This window comes from Patiria miniata, unplaced genomic scaffold (genome assembly GCF_015706575.1).
Source record: "Patiria miniata isolate m_02_andy unplaced genomic scaffold, ASM1570657v1 HiC_scaffold_3, whole genome shotgun sequence".
NCBI lineage: Eukaryota > Metazoa > Echinodermata > Asteroidea > Valvatida > Asterinidae > Patiria > Patiria miniata.
This window is the reverse complement of record NW_024037069.1, coordinates 29,872,927-29,892,277: the sequence shown is the minus strand read 5'-3', so window position 1 is coordinate 29,892,277 and position 19,351 is coordinate 29,872,927. Positions and strand designations below refer to the sequence as shown.

General features: G+C 41.1%; 1 protein-coding gene across 1 annotated transcript; it reads left to right on the top strand.

The window, feature by feature from the left end:
• The first annotated feature begins 3,445 nt into the window (after positions 1-3,445).
• On the top strand, positions 3,446-19,017 carry LOC119738652 (centromere protein N-A-like). The gene is made up of 8 exons (XM_038213565.1): positions 3,446-3,751; positions 5,542-5,587; positions 7,394-7,453; positions 10,198-10,280; positions 12,939-13,112; positions 15,239-15,416; positions 16,975-17,102; positions 18,459-19,017. Exons 1-8 carry the CDS (start codon positions 3,566-3,568, stop codon positions 18,690-18,692), a joined length of 1,089 nt encoding a protein of 362 aa, XP_038069493.1. The 5' UTR covers positions 3,446-3,565; the 3' UTR covers positions 18,693-19,017.
• The last annotated feature ends 334 nt before the right edge of the window (positions 19,018-19,351 follow it).

Genomic DNA, 19,351 nt, shown 5'->3' with positions numbered 1-19,351 from the left:
TTGGTTATATGCATAAATATATGTACTAGACATATGGGAGTCTGGGGACTATACCCGGTTGCTACGGTGCAGTTTGTTTGGAAATTTCATTTCCAGTACAACCACAAGCAAGATTTTAGCACTGTCAACTTTACAGTGCATTCCTAGTAATAGGAACCCCTTCACGAAGACTTACACATCTGTTTAGTAATGTTCTTTTAAATAATCTTTATTTGTACTCCTTTTATTTAAAATTATGGAAATTAATTTGTCTATGTTTAGAATTCCCCTTCTGGAAAAGTAACAGCCATAATATTTGTACCCGCTTTTCTAGCATAGCGCCCTCATGTGGTTAAGCTTACCTCCGGTAAAGTTTTTATCTGCATAGTGGTTTCAAAAACGCATCAAATACGGATGCTGCATAAGTGAAGAAAAAGAACAACCTCGTTTCCGATGAACTACTCAAGAAATACAAAATGGATTAAATTGAAATCTCGTGCAATTAGTTTTCACGATGTGTAGCATGAGTGGTTTGAATGGCGTGAGAAACCGTGCAGCTATAAATATAATATGACCGTAACAATCTAGTGTTTTAAACGTTAAAAATCCATGTTGACTTCTATTAGCATTGTATTTGTTGCAAATAAAATCCTGTATTGTTACGGTCATAATAGCTTTATTGATGGACTTTTTTTTATGAAATGAAATCTTTTGATGCCAAACATCATGACAAATGAGTGTACGAAAATTCATTTTAATGTAACGTGTATTTCTTGAGTTGTTGGCCCGAAATCGAGTTAGGTGGTGGAGATCGAGACCACTATAATATAGAGGGCGCGCCACATAAATAGTGGTCTCGGCAACGCATCAACACGGATGCTGCACAAGTGAAGAAAAAGAACAACCTCGTTTCCGATGAACTACTCAAGAAATACAAAATGGATTAAATTGAAATTTCGTGCAATTAGTTTTCACCATTTGTAGCATATGAGTAGTTTGAATGGCGTGAGAAACCGTGGAGCTGTAAATATAATATGATCGTAACAATCTAGTGTTTTAAACGTTAAAAATCCATGTTGACTTCCATTAGGATTGTATTTGTTGCAAATAAAATCCCGTATTGTTACGGTCATAATAGCTTTATTAATGGATTTTTTATTCTGAAATGAAATCTTTTGATGCCAAACATCATGACAAATGAGTGTACGAAAATTCATTTTAATGTAACGTGTATTTCTTGAGTTGTTGGCCCGAAATCGGGTTTGGTGGTGGAGATCGAGACCACTATAATAGAGGGCGCGCCACATAAATAGTGGTCTCAACAACGCATCAACACGGATGCTGCACAAGTGAAGAAAAAGAACAACCTCGTTTCCGATGAACTACTCAAGAAATACAAAATGGATTAAATTGAAATTTCGTGCAATTAGTTTTCACGATGTGTAGCATAAGTAGTTTGAATGGCGTGAGAATCCGTGGAGCTATACATACAATATGATCGTAACAATCTAGTGTTTTAAACATTAAAAATCCATGTTGACTTACATTAGTAGTGTATTTGTTGCAATTAAAATCCTGTATTGTTACGGTCATAATAGCTTGATAATTTGACGTTTTTATTATGAAATGAAATCTTTTGATGTCAAACGCATCGTGACAAATGAGTGTACGAAAATTCATTTTAATATAACTTGTATTCAGTGGCGTTGCCAGGAATTTTTTATTGGGGGGGGGGGGGGGGCGTAACGACATTTCCTATTGGATGAATTTCCATTGTAGAGGGAGACGCATATGTACACATGTGATAATCACTGCCACATATCTTGCTCCCCCACTGAGATTTTGAGTTTCTAAAAAAATTATCATTGATCTAAATCTAAATAGTCGCGAATGATCCACATGATGACCACTGAGAAACGACCCTTCGACCGGCGACCGCGGACCAGTAAGCTGACAACCGGCGTGACATAGCGCATAATGATAATGTAAAATGCGTATTAACACCCACTGCACTGCTCGCTCACACCACGGAACACGTATTATAGACAGGTGGTCCGTGGGTCACACTGTTTCAGTCAGCGATATCACGCGAATCGGCCACGCACAAACTTTTTCCTCCATTCATAACTAAATAATAATAATAGACCAATTAAAATTCTTAAAATCAGTGGCGTAGCCACGGGGGGGGGGGGGGCGACAGCCCCCCCCCCATGAAACCTTGTCGCCCCCCCCCAGTTCCCCCCCTGAGATTTTGAGTTTCTAAAAAAATTATCATTGATCTACATGACGCCATGGGCGTCAATCCTGGGGGGGGGGGGGCAGGGGGATGGTCTCCCCCCCCCTCACACTTTTTGAAGGGTGGGGGACACAATATCAAATGCCCCCCCCCCCCCCCAGATTTTTGAACTCGTGTCTCATTTACAGGGCCCAATTGTGTACTACAATGTATCTTTTGCTTAGAAAATATTGGTTAAATTGGTCAGAAATTGCATTTAGAATCCAAAATTTTTCGGGGCCCTTACGTGGGCCCTGAACCCCACGCCTATAGCTCAGAACTCTGGTAGCTGATTCAATGACTCCAACCTCGAAAACAATGTTCAAAAATTTTTCTTATGCCGTTAGCTGAGAAAACCTCGAAAATTATGTTTAAATTATTATCTTTTGTGCTAAGATAATTATTGGTTAAAGTGGTAAGAAATTGCCTCAGATCACACCACAGAGCATCGAGAATCCATTTTTTTTCGGGGCCCTTAAGCGGGCCCCGAACCCCACGCCTATAGCTCAGAATACCGATAACTGATTCAATGACTCCAACCTTGAAAACGATGTTCAAATAATTATCTTTTGCTAAGAAAATATTAGTTAAAGCAAGGAGGAAAGTGGTAAGAAATTGCTTCAGATCACACCACAGAACATCTAGAATCCAATTTTTTCGGGCCCTTAAGCGGGCCCCCGAACCCCCGCGCCGTAAGGGCTTCGCGCTGCGCGCTCGCATCTGTTCTGATCAAGGTATATCCCCCCCCCCACTTTTGAGAAGCGATTGACGCCCCTACATGACCCCCCCCCATGAAATGTTCCAGCCCCCCCCCCCCCCCCCCCCCCCCCCCCCCCCCCCCCCCCCCCCCCCCCCCACTGAAAAATTCCTGGCTACGCCACTGCTGCATAGGGACACATTTACCAGGGGGACACTTTCACCGTTGGGCAGGGGGACAATTTTACCTGGAGGGGGACAAATCTACCTAGGTAAAAGTGTCCCCCCGGACACATTTACCGGGTCACGAGCCGGTAAATGTGTCCGGGGGGACACATTTACCAGGGGGACAGAATTACCTGTCACAACGGCGTCAACAATCATGAGCGCAACTAGCGGTCTAGCGTTCGAGAGCCCTCTATTGAGCGAGGGCGCTTTTAACCCAGCGATACAGGCAGATACCCAGACGTCTGTAAAGATTAACAGCAGGTAAATTATTTGAGAGCCTGACTAACTCGTCTCGGCGCGATTCTCAACAGAAGTTGAACAGATTTTACGTTAGTCGTTGACGTTCGATCGAAAGTTTTACGAGATTTCTACCTTTTTATTTCCACAATGATCAACACTAACGTTGAGATCAGACTTCGAAAGGTACTTGGAAGGTTCAAGAGGGACGAATTTGTCAAACATTTGAGGGAGTGGGGTTCGATTCCATCTGGTTGTTTGAAGGAAGTGGAGACGGTTGTTGCAGAGAAAAGCACCCGCAAAGCTCTCGTTGAACGGATAGTACAACTTAGCAACGTAAGTTTCGTGATGACCGTGAACCGGTCCCCGATTGTTTTCGCTCTTTTATCGGCACGGCAATGAACATGCGCAGTGACTTTGGAAAGAATGGTAATCCGATAGAACACCTCTGTATTTTTTTTACGAGTTCTGTTAAAAACTTACCTTGACCTAGCCCCATAAATGTGGCCTATTTACTGGACTGCCTCCGTAAACATAGGCCACACATCCACATGTACAAAAATCGTGTCGACGGAGCCAAATTTTGATTTTCACATTTAGGCTTAGTTTGTAGGTTTTTTTTGCTTTAGAAGCATACTCACCCTCTTTACAGGCTAATCAGAAAGTGCTGCCTTTTTCAGATGTCTAATTTTTGTGAAATTTCATGTTGAAATTTTGATACGCAAACGTGTAAAAATGAATCTGGAGATTTCACGAAAAATATACATCTGAAAAAGGCAGCACTTTCTGATTAGCCTATAAAGAGGGTGAGTATGCTTCTAAAGCAAAAAAACCCTACAAACTAAGCCTAAATGTGAAAATCAAAATTTGGCTCCGTCGACACGATTTTTGTACATGTGGATGTGTGGCCTATGTTTACGGAGGCAGTCCAGTAAATAGGCCACATTTATGGGGCTAACCTTGACCATGTTGACAATGCTTGAGCAGTTGAGTAACTCCACTCTCCAGCTGGTGACTGAAATACTGGACGACCTCCGTATATTCAGTCACAGAGCCATATACGGCCTGTGCGCGGATGGTCCCGTCCCATTGCTAGTACTAGTAGTATAGTAGGGGAGCCGAAAATCAATTAAAGATGGCAGTGGATATTTTGCCGGAGACGGCAAACCTTCAGTAAACGTTAGTTTGCCGGATATGCACTGAACATGCGCAGTTACTGTTTTTTTGTACTTAAACATTTTCCGGTGACAAATTTTAGTCTGGCTCCATGCCAATATTATCGTTGTATTTTTGTATTAACAAGATGGGAATCAGACCATTTTATAATTTCGGACTTTATTTCCCTTTAAAAAAAATCCTCCAGAGCCACAAATCTGAAAAAGAAAAAGTAATACTCTGCAATAAAATGTTTGAGACATATTAAAATAATAAAAGAAGAATATTCTTATTTATTTGGGGATTGGAAAAAAAAAAAATTAAAATTGTGGCGGGGGTCAGGATTCGAATTCGGGACATCCCACTCACTAGAGCTATTGCTTAACCACTGCACCGACTGTGCTACACAACTTTGGTGGGAATTTAATACATGTTATAATTCAGCCCTATCTTAAAGAGTACAGCGCCCTCTGTTGATATGGATTGCCGCCGGCAAACCTTTAGTAAACGTTAGTTTGCCGGCGTTACCTCCGGCAAAATATACACTACCATTAAAGATTGAAATTATTTTGTCAGCAGCAAATCAACCCAGCTATAGTATGACTGCTAAATAGCACAAAATCGTAAAATTCGGTACCTTCAGAGGTCTAGTTATCCAAAAATCATGGTAAATCGGCAAAGAATTTCGATGGTTTTGAAAAAGCATGGCATCTCTGATATTTACCAGACTGTTTCCTGGCCACCCTATAGTCAAAAGGCCAATGGGATCAGGGAACCAGACAAGAGCTTTAATCATCTACTGAGCGTGCATCAACTTTGGTAAAGCGCACTACGGCTGTTGCCTGTCATTTCAAAATCTCCAAAATTGTTTCCTCCTTATGACTTCCAATATTAACACTCCTACACGTATATTGAGCAATTCCGGTCTTAGATTGCTATAAACTTTTTTTTTTCTTTGGCCTTCTCCACAGATCAAGCATCTCACAACCCTGGATGTTGCTCAACTTGACCTCATCTGTACGTACATTTATTTATTTACTTAATTATTGATTTATTTTTTACGTCATTTCAAAACAACCTTACAGTTGTACATGCATATTAATTTGTGTGTATGAATTGAGTCACTTGTGTGTGAGTGACTTCTTGCAAAGTGGTGGGAGAATCAGAGAAAAAAATTTCAAACCGAATAACGGTAATCTGATTTTACCAGAAGCCTCCATTCAGCTCACAGTCATGCCAACAAAAAGTGACGAGTGAGGTGCTGCATGCAATGCCCTCCCAATAATTGGGTATACATGTAGTTTGCAGGATTGAATGACCACTGGGCCTTTACAACAACACTCTGGAGCTCCGGAGCTGTAACGTTGAAGAAATGGGTGGGATGTCTGATATTACGTTGAATGGGCAGGCTAATCATGAACCAAGAAGACCACTAGCAAGTGAATGCAGTGACAATCAGTCTTAGAGACCATGGAGCCAATTGGGGGATGTTGCAGTTGAACCTGTGTCAAAAAAAATTGGAATGCTTAATTTATTTTTTAAAGTTGATTTCGAATACATGTACATAGCTGCCAACTGTTACGAATTTTTCGTAATTATTACGAATTGTTTGTTAAATTACGAAAATACGATATGCCACTAAAACATTACGAATTTCCCATTTTCTACCTAACGAAAAAAAAAAATACTTGTAAAGTATCGTTTTTGACCGAAAACTTCTGGCGAAATGTCGCGATAATGGATGGACTGGTGACAAGTCTAATAAGAATGCAGTCAAGCACCTGATAGACATCAATGCAGTGTGCGCAGTGGAGTACTTGAGGACCAGACTAAAACTATTTGTCAATGGTGTGTCAGTTGCGTGCTGCATCTCGTGGATGTGTGGTTGTGTGTACTGTATGTGAATTGTGAGTACTTTTCAGTGACGATCGTGAGCACATTTGGTCGCTTTTTGCTGGGATGAGTCTATCAGTGCGAGATTTTAATCATGGAATTTAATAGGATTATGGTTGGAATAATTGGTAATAGAGTTTGAGTTTGTCACAACGTCCAGAAAAGATAAATCAGCATGCGTTTGCAAGGTATGTTGACGGGATATTTCTATTGCATACGGTGGCCCTAAATCAACGTGTGTAAACATTGATACGAACTCGAAACTCCACATCGATAACATGCATCTCAAAAAATATGCGCACATGTTATTATTGTTAATATTTATTTGACGTCAACAAACAAATACAGACATTGAAACAAAATAAATTAAAAAAAATATATATATATATATTTTTTTAAATTTTTTTTTAATTATTTTTTAAAATTATCTTTTGGCCTCCAGTACATTATTATTCACAACAAGAAGGGTATGCACATGTATGTGTACATGTAAACCATGTATCTGTACTCGATGTTGGTAAAGCTTTTGATAAAACGAGCAGTTGAAAATGACCACGCGGGTTGATTACTAATAGGGATTTTGAAAAGTTGGCAGCTATGCATGTACTTAAAAGAAAACTGGAAAACTGAAATTTAAACTGAATTTGCGAAAGTCTTAAATCCCACCACTATTCTTGCACAATTTGAAGAGCTTGGTGTTTAAACTTGAGATCAGTACATAGTACTTGTAGCTTGTTTATTATAGCAAGCTCAGTTATTAATTCCTTCTAAGACTTCTCATTTAACTTTGGTTGAAAACAAATCTGTAGATGTGTCTATGTAGCACACTACCCTAATGAGGTTTGTGATAGCTTAACTATTATTGATTTATGATGATCTGAGGTTACAATATAATAGTTGCTTTTTGCGTTGATTTGCATCATTCTTTAGACCATCAAAATCATCCAAACAACAGAAAATGGAGTGTCTTCCAACTCACCAAGCAGCCAGGTAAACATTACATATAATCTGCATTTATTGTTAGACTGTAAAATGAAAAATTCTTTCTTGTTTTTCAAAGAGTTACTATTCCGAACTTCCCTGGCCAATTCGGGCGATTCACAATGCAGTGCGCCACCAAGAGTTTGCCATGGATAATTCATTTTTCAAGTTTACGGTTGACAAAACATGGCCCATTTGAATGAGTGTCAGTAGAAAACTTGAGCTAATTTGTTATAGATAGGGGCATAGCATTCTGCCGCCTTACAAAAAACTCCATCTTGATAAAAAGAAAAGAAAAGGGCAAACATTATATTTCGAATCATACTTTTACAAACGTTCTGGCCAGAAAAACTAACAATTTCAAATGTCCCGCGCTGCGAATTTGTCGACCATCTCCCACAGTGCACTGGGAAAAATGAGCTCTCCGTGGCAAACTCTTGGTGGCGCACTGCATTGTGAATCGCCCGAATTTATATATTGTCTGTCAGTGTGCATAATTCATCGTGTCTGTGCAACAAGGTCGTATCTTCTGAAATGGGCCGTACGTGAAACGCGAGTTTCAGAATGTCAAAAGGTCGTATCTCACTTTAAAATACCCCGGATGTACATGTACACACAAAATCAATGGGCGTCGGGATATGGCCTTGTTGCATGGAGCGTATTCGCACGAGATACGACTTTGTTGCAGAATGGAGTTATGACCTTGTTGCACTGACATGATGAATGGTCAGTTTTGAATAGCAAGCCCATCGACAGATGGAACCCCCGCCCCTATTGTTTGATTTTACGGAGCCCAAGTGTCCTTGGGATGTGTAAGCGCCCCTTTCAAGAAATTGTCCCCCCAATAAAAATGACCTTGCTATGCCCCTGATCACAGTATAATAAGGAATCAGGTTTACCAGCTAACATGTTATCAAACAATTCAGATATATACAAAATAGCATTACAAACATTTCAAGCTTTCCATCTAGGCTTGTGCACAAACATGAATGCTCCCAGCAGCTATGTTGTGCCCATTCTTGAAAATCACGCATTCTCGAGAATGGGCATGCACATTCTTGAGAATGTGCAACTGGATCCTTGCTCAATCTTGGCAAAAAATAACTCTTCCAGATTGAGCGCACATTCTTGAGAATGCGCGACAAGATAACGGTCTTGTCGATGCCGAGCACCGGCTGCGCTTGGCAAGTCTAGCTGCATCCTCATTCACTGATTCTCAATAATTATACTGTTGCAACGCAAGGCGCTGAAAAGTAGAGTGGATATGATAAGTAAAGGCGTATTGATATGGGGGGGGGGACCGGGAAAATATAAAAGACATAATAATACTAGTGCAAAGAATTCTGATTTTTGGGATAATAAAAGCGGGGGGGGGGGGGGGGGGGGGGCGTAAGAATGAAGAATGTGAAGAATGAGAATGAATACTGCGACATCCCATATAGTGCTAATGCTATTTCCCATTTAAATTGCCACCAATTTATTGTTCACATCCCACCATAACGTCGCAGAGCTGGATTCTATCTAGTCAAAAGAGCAATTTTGGCAGCTTCTGGACATCGTTTTTTTTTTCGTGGCACGCATATGATACATGCAGGGACTTGTAACTTGTCTAGCCTAAACAAAGCACTTCCCAGACTAGTTCCCAGTCCTCCGTTATTACAAAACTTCCCATAGTGGGTAGAAAAAAGCAATAATAACAGGTTTAATTTGATTCAAATTATCGTAGTTATACGAGTACAGAAGCATAGCACATTTTCTTTCCTCTTTATATGAATTGTTTCCCTTTTAACCGCTTTACAATTCATTTAACATAATTATGTCGTGCAATGTTTGTTAAGATTGGGCAAAATTCATAAATTGTTCACGTGATATTCCCACCCAATCTTAAGAATGAGCGCCCATTCTTAAGAACGCGTGCTCGTTCTTAAGACTGGGCGCTCATTCTTAAGAATGCGCGCCCATTCTCGAGAATGTGCATGCCCATTCTCGAGAATGCGTGATTTTCAAGAATGGGCACAACAGCTACATTGCGTTAGTGGAAATTCAGTCCACAAATTATTCATGCATAAACAAATGTGACCTGTTCTGTCAAAATCAGACTTCTCTGGGCATAAGGTCCAAAATTAGATTTTTGCTTATTGTTAAAATATGTATATTTTGCTTTTAATAGGTGGTTTTATTTTTGAAACCGGACATTCCATGGGCAAATGTATGCTATTTTGAAGTTCATCGTGTCAAAAAGTAGAAAATGGAGAAAATGGCAGTGAAAGTTTGGGGTCTATTTTAAGACCTGTTTCAAGTGACACTGATATACCTTAACAAATCATCAAAAATACTACACTTAGATTTCAAATCAGGGTTTCAAACTTTTATATTATATTTTAGAAATGTTCAGGATTACAAATATGCAAGAATTAGAAATCCAAAAAAATCACCCTCACAGCATTTTTTGGCCCTATCTCAATTTCAACCTCTGCCCAGAAGCGTCTGCTTTTGACAGAACAGGTCACAAATGATGGAGAGTTGACCACATACATGTACAGTTTGTGAGTGATCCCAAAAGGTCATTCTGAGTTCAAGCACAGAGGCCAAACATGTAGTCCTAAACCCATTAAAATATTAACAAAAACTGAACTTTTGTGACAAGCCCTGAAAAAAACACTGCCCTCCCCACTAGGGAATCAAATAGTACAGAAAATTAAATTTTATCACAAATATTTATCAATATTTTAACTGGATTCTGTTTATTTCAGAACAAAATGAGAAGCACGTTGTGACCTCACCTGACGCCTTCCGAGAACGACTTGGAAAACAGCTTTCATTTTATTTTAAAAATGTAAGTGGCTTTCCAAAAATTGAAATTTTTTTAACAAAAGCTGTTAGGTGCCCTGTGTTGTGCTTGTATACATTTGCCACTTGAATTGATATTTTTTTGTGTGTGTTTAGACTTTAGTCATGTTAATTAATGAAGCCCTAACCACCATTTAGCAAAACGCAGTATATTAACCCTAACCCGTTGAGCACTTTTACTAGAAAGTATCCTGAATCTACCAAATTCCACCAATTTTGTCATTCCAAAATCCTGCAGTACCGCTAGGCTTACTGTCCAGAATCCATCAAAATCTCCCAACTTTTTTCAATATGGAGGTATCCTGAATCTGCCGAAATCCTCCAAAACAGGGGTGTAGATTGTGATAGATTCGGGTATGTGAGGGTTAATGAAATTTGGAGGAAGCCCTGACAAATATTCTAGCAAAATACGGCGTACAGTAGCAGTAGAGTTTGCTATCACGAAGAAGAATCAAATATAGTCTTGGGAACTTCGGCAACGCTACCCAGAATATTCCGAGCATCGAATCCAGTCTTGGACTAAGACTAATTACTTGGTTAGGCCAAAAAAAAAGTCTCCGGTTTCTGGTATGCGCGCGTCGCCGTAGCCATGCGCGTCGGCAAAATGAAAAAGTTTTTTTTTCAATGAAAGATGATGTCTCAAAACCGCCAAACTCACTGGTTTGACTGGAATCCTGCTGCTGCACAATTTTAACATGTTTTTACCCCTCAGCAGAGAGGCTCGAGGGGTATTGTCATCGCCTAGGGCGTCCGTCCGTCCGTAGGGCCGTTCGTCCGGCTAGCTTAGTTTCCGGATGATAACTTGAGTTAGAAATGTTGTTTGGGGTTGTAACTTCGGTAGGGGGTTGCCCTTGGGAGTAGGCAAGTTGGGATTGGTTTTGAGGTCAAAAGGTCAAAGGTCAAGGTCACCGTGGTGAGTTAAAGGTAAATGGTTTCCAGATGATAACTTGAGTTAGAAATGATATTTTGGTGTCTAGCTTTGGTAGTGGGTTGCCCTTGGGAGTAGGCAAGTAGGGATTGGTTTTGGGGTCAAAAGGTCAAAGGTCAAGGTCACCATGGTGAGTTAAAGGTAAATGGTTTCTGGATGATAACTTGGGTTAGAAATGAGATTTTGATGTCTAACTTTGGTAGGGGGTTGCCCTTGAGAGTAGGCAAGTTGGGATTGGTTTTGGGGTCAAAAGGTCAAAGGTCAAGGTCACCGTGGTGAGTTAAAGGTAAATGGTTTCCGGATGATAACTTGAGTTAGAAATGATATTTTGGTGTCTAGCTTTGGTAGAGGGTTGCCCTTGGGAGTAGGCAAGTTGGGATTGGTTTTGGGGTCAAAAGGTCAAAGGTCAAGGTCACCATGGTGAGTTAAAGGTAAATGGTTTCCAGATGATAACTTGGGTTAGAAATGAGATTTTGATGTCTAACTTCGGTAGGGGGTTGCCCTTCAGAGAAGGCAAGTTGGGAGTGGTTTTGGGGTCAAAAGGTCAAAGGTCAAGGTTACCGTGGTGAGTTAAAGGTAAATGGTTTCCGGATGATAACTTGAGTTAGAAATGATATCTTGGTGTTTAACTTTGGTAGAGGGTTACCCTTGGGAGTAGGCAAGTTGGGATTGGTTTTGGGGTCAAAAGGTCAAAGGTCAAGATCAGCATGGTGAGTTAAATGTAAATGGTTTCCGGATGATAACTTCAGTAAGAAATGAGATTTTGGTGTCTGACTTAAGTAGGGGGTTGCCCTTGGGTACAGGCAAGTTGGGATTGGTTTAGTCGGGCACCATTTGCAGTCATCAGCCGACATTTGAAGCAAAAAAATCAGGTAAAAAAAAAAAGCCGCGTCGCCGCACCACTTTTTGGGCAAGCTCCATACCAGAAACCGGAGACTTTTTTTTTGGCCTTACGGCTAGAAATAACACACGGGTCTAAGAGAAGTGGCTGCAGCCGCTTCCATCGGTGCGTGTGTATTTTCTAGCCGTAGCCAAGTAAGTCGGACATAGCCCTTGCATCCAGGAAATAGCTTTGTTAAAGCGCCCTCATTTCCTCTTGGATAAGGCCCATTTAAGCTCATCTGGTCCCATTGTCCTTCAAATATGGGGACAGGTAGCCAGCAGTGAATCCTGAAACATTAGGAGGCTTTCCTCCTAATCTATGCAAATTATATGTATGACGTGTATAGGTCTGAATCTCATCTACTGAATTCAAAATCACAACGGTAATGTTTGCGCGCAACCAGCCTATTGCAAAATGGCAATAGATCACGAATGTACATTTTTGGAAGCGATGAGCTTTGATTTTTTGCTGAATTCGAAAGTGTCTCTGGCAAATTTCAATGAAGGGAGGAGCATTACTGTTAAGTATTTAAAACCAATGCAGTTGAAATGCTGGAAAGTTGCCTTCATGGAGACACTGGCGATTTTATGTACTTTTTGTGGTAAGACAAAGAGTCAGATTTTTTTATAACCATGTGTTCGACTGTCGTCCATGCACAAAACTGAATAGTGATTAAAAAATAAACAATCATGCTGCGCACTGTGCGGGCACACGCAGAGGTGATCCAATCATTGGCTTTGAATGGGAGCTAGCTACCGGTCCCCATATTTTGAGGGGGGCATCTCCGATTAAGCATCTCCGATCCCCTTCACAACTTGAACATTTATCCACAGGACCTGTGTCTGAGGACGCGCGGCGACGCCTGGTGGCTGCGGCTCGGCATCCAGGAGGGGTCCCAAGCCCAGCGACTGTCCCCCGGTAATGTGGTCTACATGGTGCACCATCCCCACTCCCAGTACCTCATCATGTCCAGCATCAAAGTGTCCCATAAAGACTTTGTCATGCAGGTAAGGGCAAGGAGAGGTCATGACTGTTGGTTTATGGGGCTTGACTCAAAGACTCCACCATTGTTTGTTTGCAATTTGAGGCATTGATACTGCCCCCCCAAAAAAAATTTGTTGGTGTGGAGTGCTGTGGCCTCGTAGTTAAGGGCACTGATTCGTGGTCTGTGGGTAAAGCTGCAGGTCGTGGGTTCGAGTCCTGGCGGGGTCATGGTGCGTGTGCACTTGAGCAAGGCACTTTGTCACTCCTTGCTTCTCTCCACCCAGGAGTAAATGGGTACCTGTGAGGGCAGAGATGGTTATTGTGATTGAATTAGCTTCCTTGCGCCTAACAGGCAGCATCGAGCTGTATACTCCCCAGGGAGCTGAGATGGTATATTGAATGTTTAATTGGCTAAAATGATTAGGGGTAATAATAATGTAAAGTGCTTTGATCTTAGTTAAAAAGCGCTATATAAGAACCTGTTATTATAATTATTATTTCTAGTGTTGCTCCATTCTTCGGGAAGTTTCCTTTCAACCAGTTTGCGTCGGAGGAAGTGATAACACGCACTGGCTGTTTTTATACACAGGCACGGTTGACGGGTTAAGATGTCAAGATTGCCTCGACTCGCCTCCGGGTGACGTCTAAACACACTAATCCCTTGTGTCTTTTGTACACACACGCACAGTTTGTGAAGTCTGTGGAGTCGGACCGTGTGTTGATCTTGAATTCTACAATTTATGCTCCAGTGCACACCACAGAGTATTGAAACATTATTCGGCAAGAAATATTGTACAAATGCCGTTGAAATGACTCTTGGGAATCAGTATTTGTGGCGTTTGGCTGTATATCAGAAGTTGCCTGGAAAATTTTGCCTTTTGAGAAAAATTGAAATTTTCGGCATAAATAATCTTGGCGCAAAGTGGTGAAAGGATTATGAATATTCATACTCCTGAAGCTCACAATATGTTTAAATGTTACCATGAGCAAACTGCAAAGAAAGTAATTTGAAAAACATCTGTGGAGCAGAATTCGCATAACATTAACATAACTGTGGACTCGTTCTGCAAACAGTTGATGGCATTTTTTTAACCACTTTCAAGACCCACAGTGGGAGGGACTTATTGCACGAAGTACGCAGAACTCATTTTAATTTATTCTAAATGCGCACAAACCCACAGCATCTTTGCATGAGCATCAGTGCCGTCCGCATTGCGTTCGAAATCCCTCCTTAGTGGCCTCCCCCAACTTTCCCTCTGTAACGACTTTTTTGCAGAGTTCATATCTTGAAAATTTGCAATTTTCGTGCAAAATAATCCTGCAGAGGAATTTCGGGATACAAAATTTTGGTCCTCAAATATGGAGCTGTTGGAGCGCTAGTCATCAATCCAGTCACTCACGTTTCAAAACAATTCTTCAAATAAAAGTGCCCTGGGTTCGCTGTGTGTATATTCTCAAGCTAGCATGGGACCTGATATCTCATAGTGAATTGCCACATATAATCAACAATTGTTTACTGCTGTGATGTGGGATATGACGTTTTGAACACCCGAGGGGCTCATAGCACCCGAGGGGTGCATAGCACCCGAGGGGCTCATAGCGCCCGAGGGCGTATAGCACCAGAGGGCCTTCAAAACGTCATATCCCACATCACAGCAGTCAACAATTGTGTTGTTATACCTCTGTCTTGGATTCTTTGGATTTTGATGTAAAAATCACGAAAACAAACAGCAGTAAACACAACAATCATGACAATCTAACGGCAACTCACATGCGTGTCGCGTGCTCGAAACAGCTGATCGTCTGCTAGTTTGCTGCTCCCACTCATGTGTGAAACATGGTGAAAATAGCGTGGGTACAAGCATTTCACACCGTACATGCCGCATACGTACAAAGTCATGTATGAAAATACAGTATTCAAGACAGAGGTACAATAATGTATATTTTACGTGGCAACCCTCTGTAATTGACAGTTTGCTCAAAATTTGATGCTTGAAAAATGTATAGACAAGGCCCAAATCATGGCTGCCACATAAGATGTACATAAGACATGTGCATCTTCTGTGATAAAGGAAATGAGGTTTGTAAAAGATCTAAAAACTGAAATTTTACCGAAATCTTTAAGTTTAATGTCTTGTTTTTCGTGCAGGCATTACTAAACAGCCTTCACTGCAGTGAGATCCGTGAGATCCAGCTGACGGGTCGCGACCTGGACTCCCTGGCTGCGTTGGCGTTGCATAGCAACAGCCAGGGCTGGTTCTCACAGTTCAGGCTGGGTCAGGTGGACTCCAATCCACTGTCCAAGGGGCCGTCCAGAAAGAGAAAAGGTACGTAGAGTCAGTGCGACGGTTCCGGATCATCGACAGTTCCGGATCATCGACAGTTCCGGATCACTTGATTAAATAAAAATTAAAGGGAATGTACATCATTGGCTTTTGCTGTAATTTTCAGAAATGAACTATTTGAGAGGTTAGTATAATAGATCAAATATTGTTACACTGACATTTTTTAAGTTTTGTGTTCGAAAAGGTTGGAAAAACCAAGAAAAACAAAACAATTTAAGTAGTCTGGTTCCCTGACTCCACAAAAGATAAAATGGATCAATTTATAGATGATGGACAATTGTAAGGCAAGGGAACCAGTCTAGCTAGCCTGCACCCGTTCATGAACATGTAACCAATTTAGCAAACAAAATTGGACTGAAAAATGGTAAATTTGGAGCAGTAGTTGAAAAATAGTTAGGTTTTTCCAACGCTGGTCGGCCGACCACCGTTGGAAATGTTTACAAAAATACCATTTTCTTGAAAATGACTTCACACCAGGTGCCATAATTTTACAAGATGCTTGAGACTGTCATTTACCAACATCCTAGTAAGGTATTTCGTAAAAACTTGGTAGTTTTATTTTTCGATGTTTGCAAATGTTGTATATTCCCTTTAACTCAATTGTAACCAAGTTTCTTTTCAAGATGTTTTGCCACCCAATGTGAAGGTCTATTATTTTGCAATTTTGGAAATCGCTCAAACGTTACCCACGATCCTGTTCAGCGAAATATCCGCGTGTTTTGTAACTGGGCTGTGAAAGGAAGTGCGTAAAGGCAAAATTCTGGTTTCCTGTAGAACGGGCCAACATTTATCGTTTTTTTTCTTCACTGTATTAGGTTTTCTTGTAAGGAAATAATCTCAAGTATCACAGAGTAATAATGATTTTGGCATTTGAATTAAATGTATTGCCATATTCGGCGAAAGATTTTTATCCCCGCGTGCGACAGTTGCGGAGTACCCATGCACACGATGCAGTTTTGTGTGCAGTTTAGACGATGAATGTGTGACACAGGACATGCGCGCTGACCGTGCTGTGAATGATAAATTTGTACATCTACTAGTGCAGAGTGCGTGATCTGGAACTTTCAAAAGTGATCCTTAACTGTCGGGTTCAGTCCTGCACAAAAGCCATGATTTATTTCTCTTTTTAAGTTGAGTCTGTGTGAACATATTTGGTTTTAACTTGAAGAGGAGGAATTTTACTAGGAAATGATGTCACTTGGACACGGAAACTCTGAACATGGGCAATGTACAGCGGTTTGAATAAAAAGTGATCCAGAACTGTCGCACTGATAGTATTCTCTTATAGTCTTATAGTATTCTCTTATTTTGCCTAGGCTTGTCTTGTAGATGTGACATAATTCGTAGTTCACTGTCAGAACAGTCTAAAGAAGCATGCCTACGTAAGGCTGACGTCCCACCCCCTAAGAATTGATTCGAAAAATGATGAAGTCACTCAAGCCTGGAAACTGAGGATTAAACAAACGTCATGTTTTCATTTAAAACTTGTTTTTATTAATACATTGTATTTTTTTATTCAATTTTGCATGTGCTCCAACAGCTTCGTCAGATGTGCCAGATACAGATGTTGTCTTTGAGAATCAGAAGGACAAGGACCATCGTGAGCAGCAGATCCTCCATGCCTTCGGATCCAACAGGCAGCCTAAGCTGCAAAAGATAGAATACAAGGTAAAGCCCAGTTCATACTTCACGCGAATGCGAATGCGAAGCGAATTTGACGTCATGAAACATTCGCTGCAAAATTCGCCCGAGTTGAAATATGTTCAACTTATACGAATTCGCAGCGCGAATACTTGCCACAACGTCACAAATTCGCGTTCGCTTTCGTGCCGAGTATACACCGGGCTTAAGGCTTTGTCCTGAGCAACATGATGTACCATAGTCTTGGTGCCAGACTCTCTTAGCGGGGAACTCGCGGTAGATGGTACAGCCTTTGTACCGTGCAGCAGCATGCATGTTCCCAGTCACGTGCAAACCACTTAGTCAACAGACCACACGCAATAGGGCGTGACTTCATATGCAAAATATGCACTTTGGTCTAAACAAAAGAGCTCTTCTGACAACTGTTAGTCAGGCAACGTATCGCAAACGTGCTATCGATGGCACTAGGCGCTAACCGGTTGACCTGTTCGGTCCAATCATGGCCGGCTACGTCCAAATTGATGAAGATCACTGACTTTTACCTTCCAAAGCCCAGTTTCTTGGAAGGAATATAGTATCTTGACGCCACTTCTGTGGTTGTGTACAGAGTCTGTGGAGAGTTGAGTGCATTTTTGAAGTATTTTCTTACAAAATTTGAAATGCTTCTCTGTCCCAAATTCATGTCTTTTCAACATTTTTGCAGTGACTGACTTTCATTGAGATAATATATGATGTGCAAAGTGGCGCCAGGATGTAACAATTCTTCCAGTTTCTTTGCTGCCAAATTGATTGCCTCGTCCACGCGGTTGACATTTTTATCTAACAGCTTTCTTGCAACTGTACACGCGTGACTTAGAAAAGAGCTTTTACACCGGCTGTTTGTGTACAATCTGAGTATTGAAATCACCTCCGTTATTTGGAAAATGGATTTGTCCGACTTTCTTTGGAATGCTACGGCAACTCTTGATTTCTGTCATAGGTAGAATTGTGCTTGTATTTCACTTACTTCAGAAACAAACAGCCCAAACCTGTGAATTTCTTGTATCAACCTAAACATGGCAGTGCCAGGCCTGATGAAGATTATGATTAGTCAGCAAAATAGTCCATTTTCAGTCCATACGCAGTAACTTATGCCACCTAAAATGGCTGCACAAGTTATGCCATATAAGTTGGGAATTTACGCTCTGTGAAACCTTGGACATAACGCAATAAAATGTTGCATAAGCGGAGATGCGCCATTGCGTGAAGTTTCGTAAAATCACCTGCTGCTTTTACCGCCATTTGACTGTCATACTGTTTCTGAAAATACGGTAGTCCAGTTATATACGTAGCCAGCATTTTTCAATCTTCCCCTTATTATTTCTTCTCAACTTTTCCCGCCAGTTGGAAACCAGGTTTCGCGGCTTCGAGTTTGCCCCGGCCATGTCACTCCACAAGGAACCCTTCCATTGTCGCGTCAAGTTTGAGGGTTCCAGCGTTCTAGAGGGCATCAAGGAATTGGGGAGGGCGGGGCTTACCGCGTTACCCCTCCCCCATCATCTGGCCAATGTGCACTCGCTGGCCAAAAACCACTTTGTACTGGCTGACAAGAAACGAACGAGGCCAGAACAGAAGTGAAAAGTTCTGACAGACTGCAAACAAAACCAATTTTTGTTTACATGGATGTACTCCATAGACAAGTACTGCTTCACTTGTTTACAAAGAGTGAGTCCGGGGGCACCATTGGTGGGGGACACAAATGCGTTGCCTCACACTAAATTCACACTACACCAGCCCAGCTGTGTTCTGCGCCACATCATGCTGTACGTGCGATGTGCGTGCCAGTCTCCGTATAAGGAGTTGTTTACGACTTCTAGCTGGCTTGCGCTCATTCACGGATGTGTAACCGATTGCACACAAACTGTGGACTATCTAAATATGGTAAATTGGGGCAGTATTTGAAATATGTCAGGTTTTTTCCAACGATGGTCGGCCGACCATCGTTTGAAATTGATACAAAAATTCCACTTTTCTTGAAAATGACAGCACACCAGATGCCACGATTTCAAAGAATGCTTGAGACTGTTATTCACTTACAGTCAAATGAGCTTTTTCGCAATAATTTGGTAGTTTTGATATTTGTAAATGTTGTATATTACGTTTAACATGCCCACTTCTAATATTTGTTGAAAGTGATATACCATGCCTAATTCCGTACAATTAATGAAAAGCTGATGAATTAACCTTTTTAAAACTTGTTTTTAAATGCAAAGCTATGGGTGTTAATGTTTTTAGTT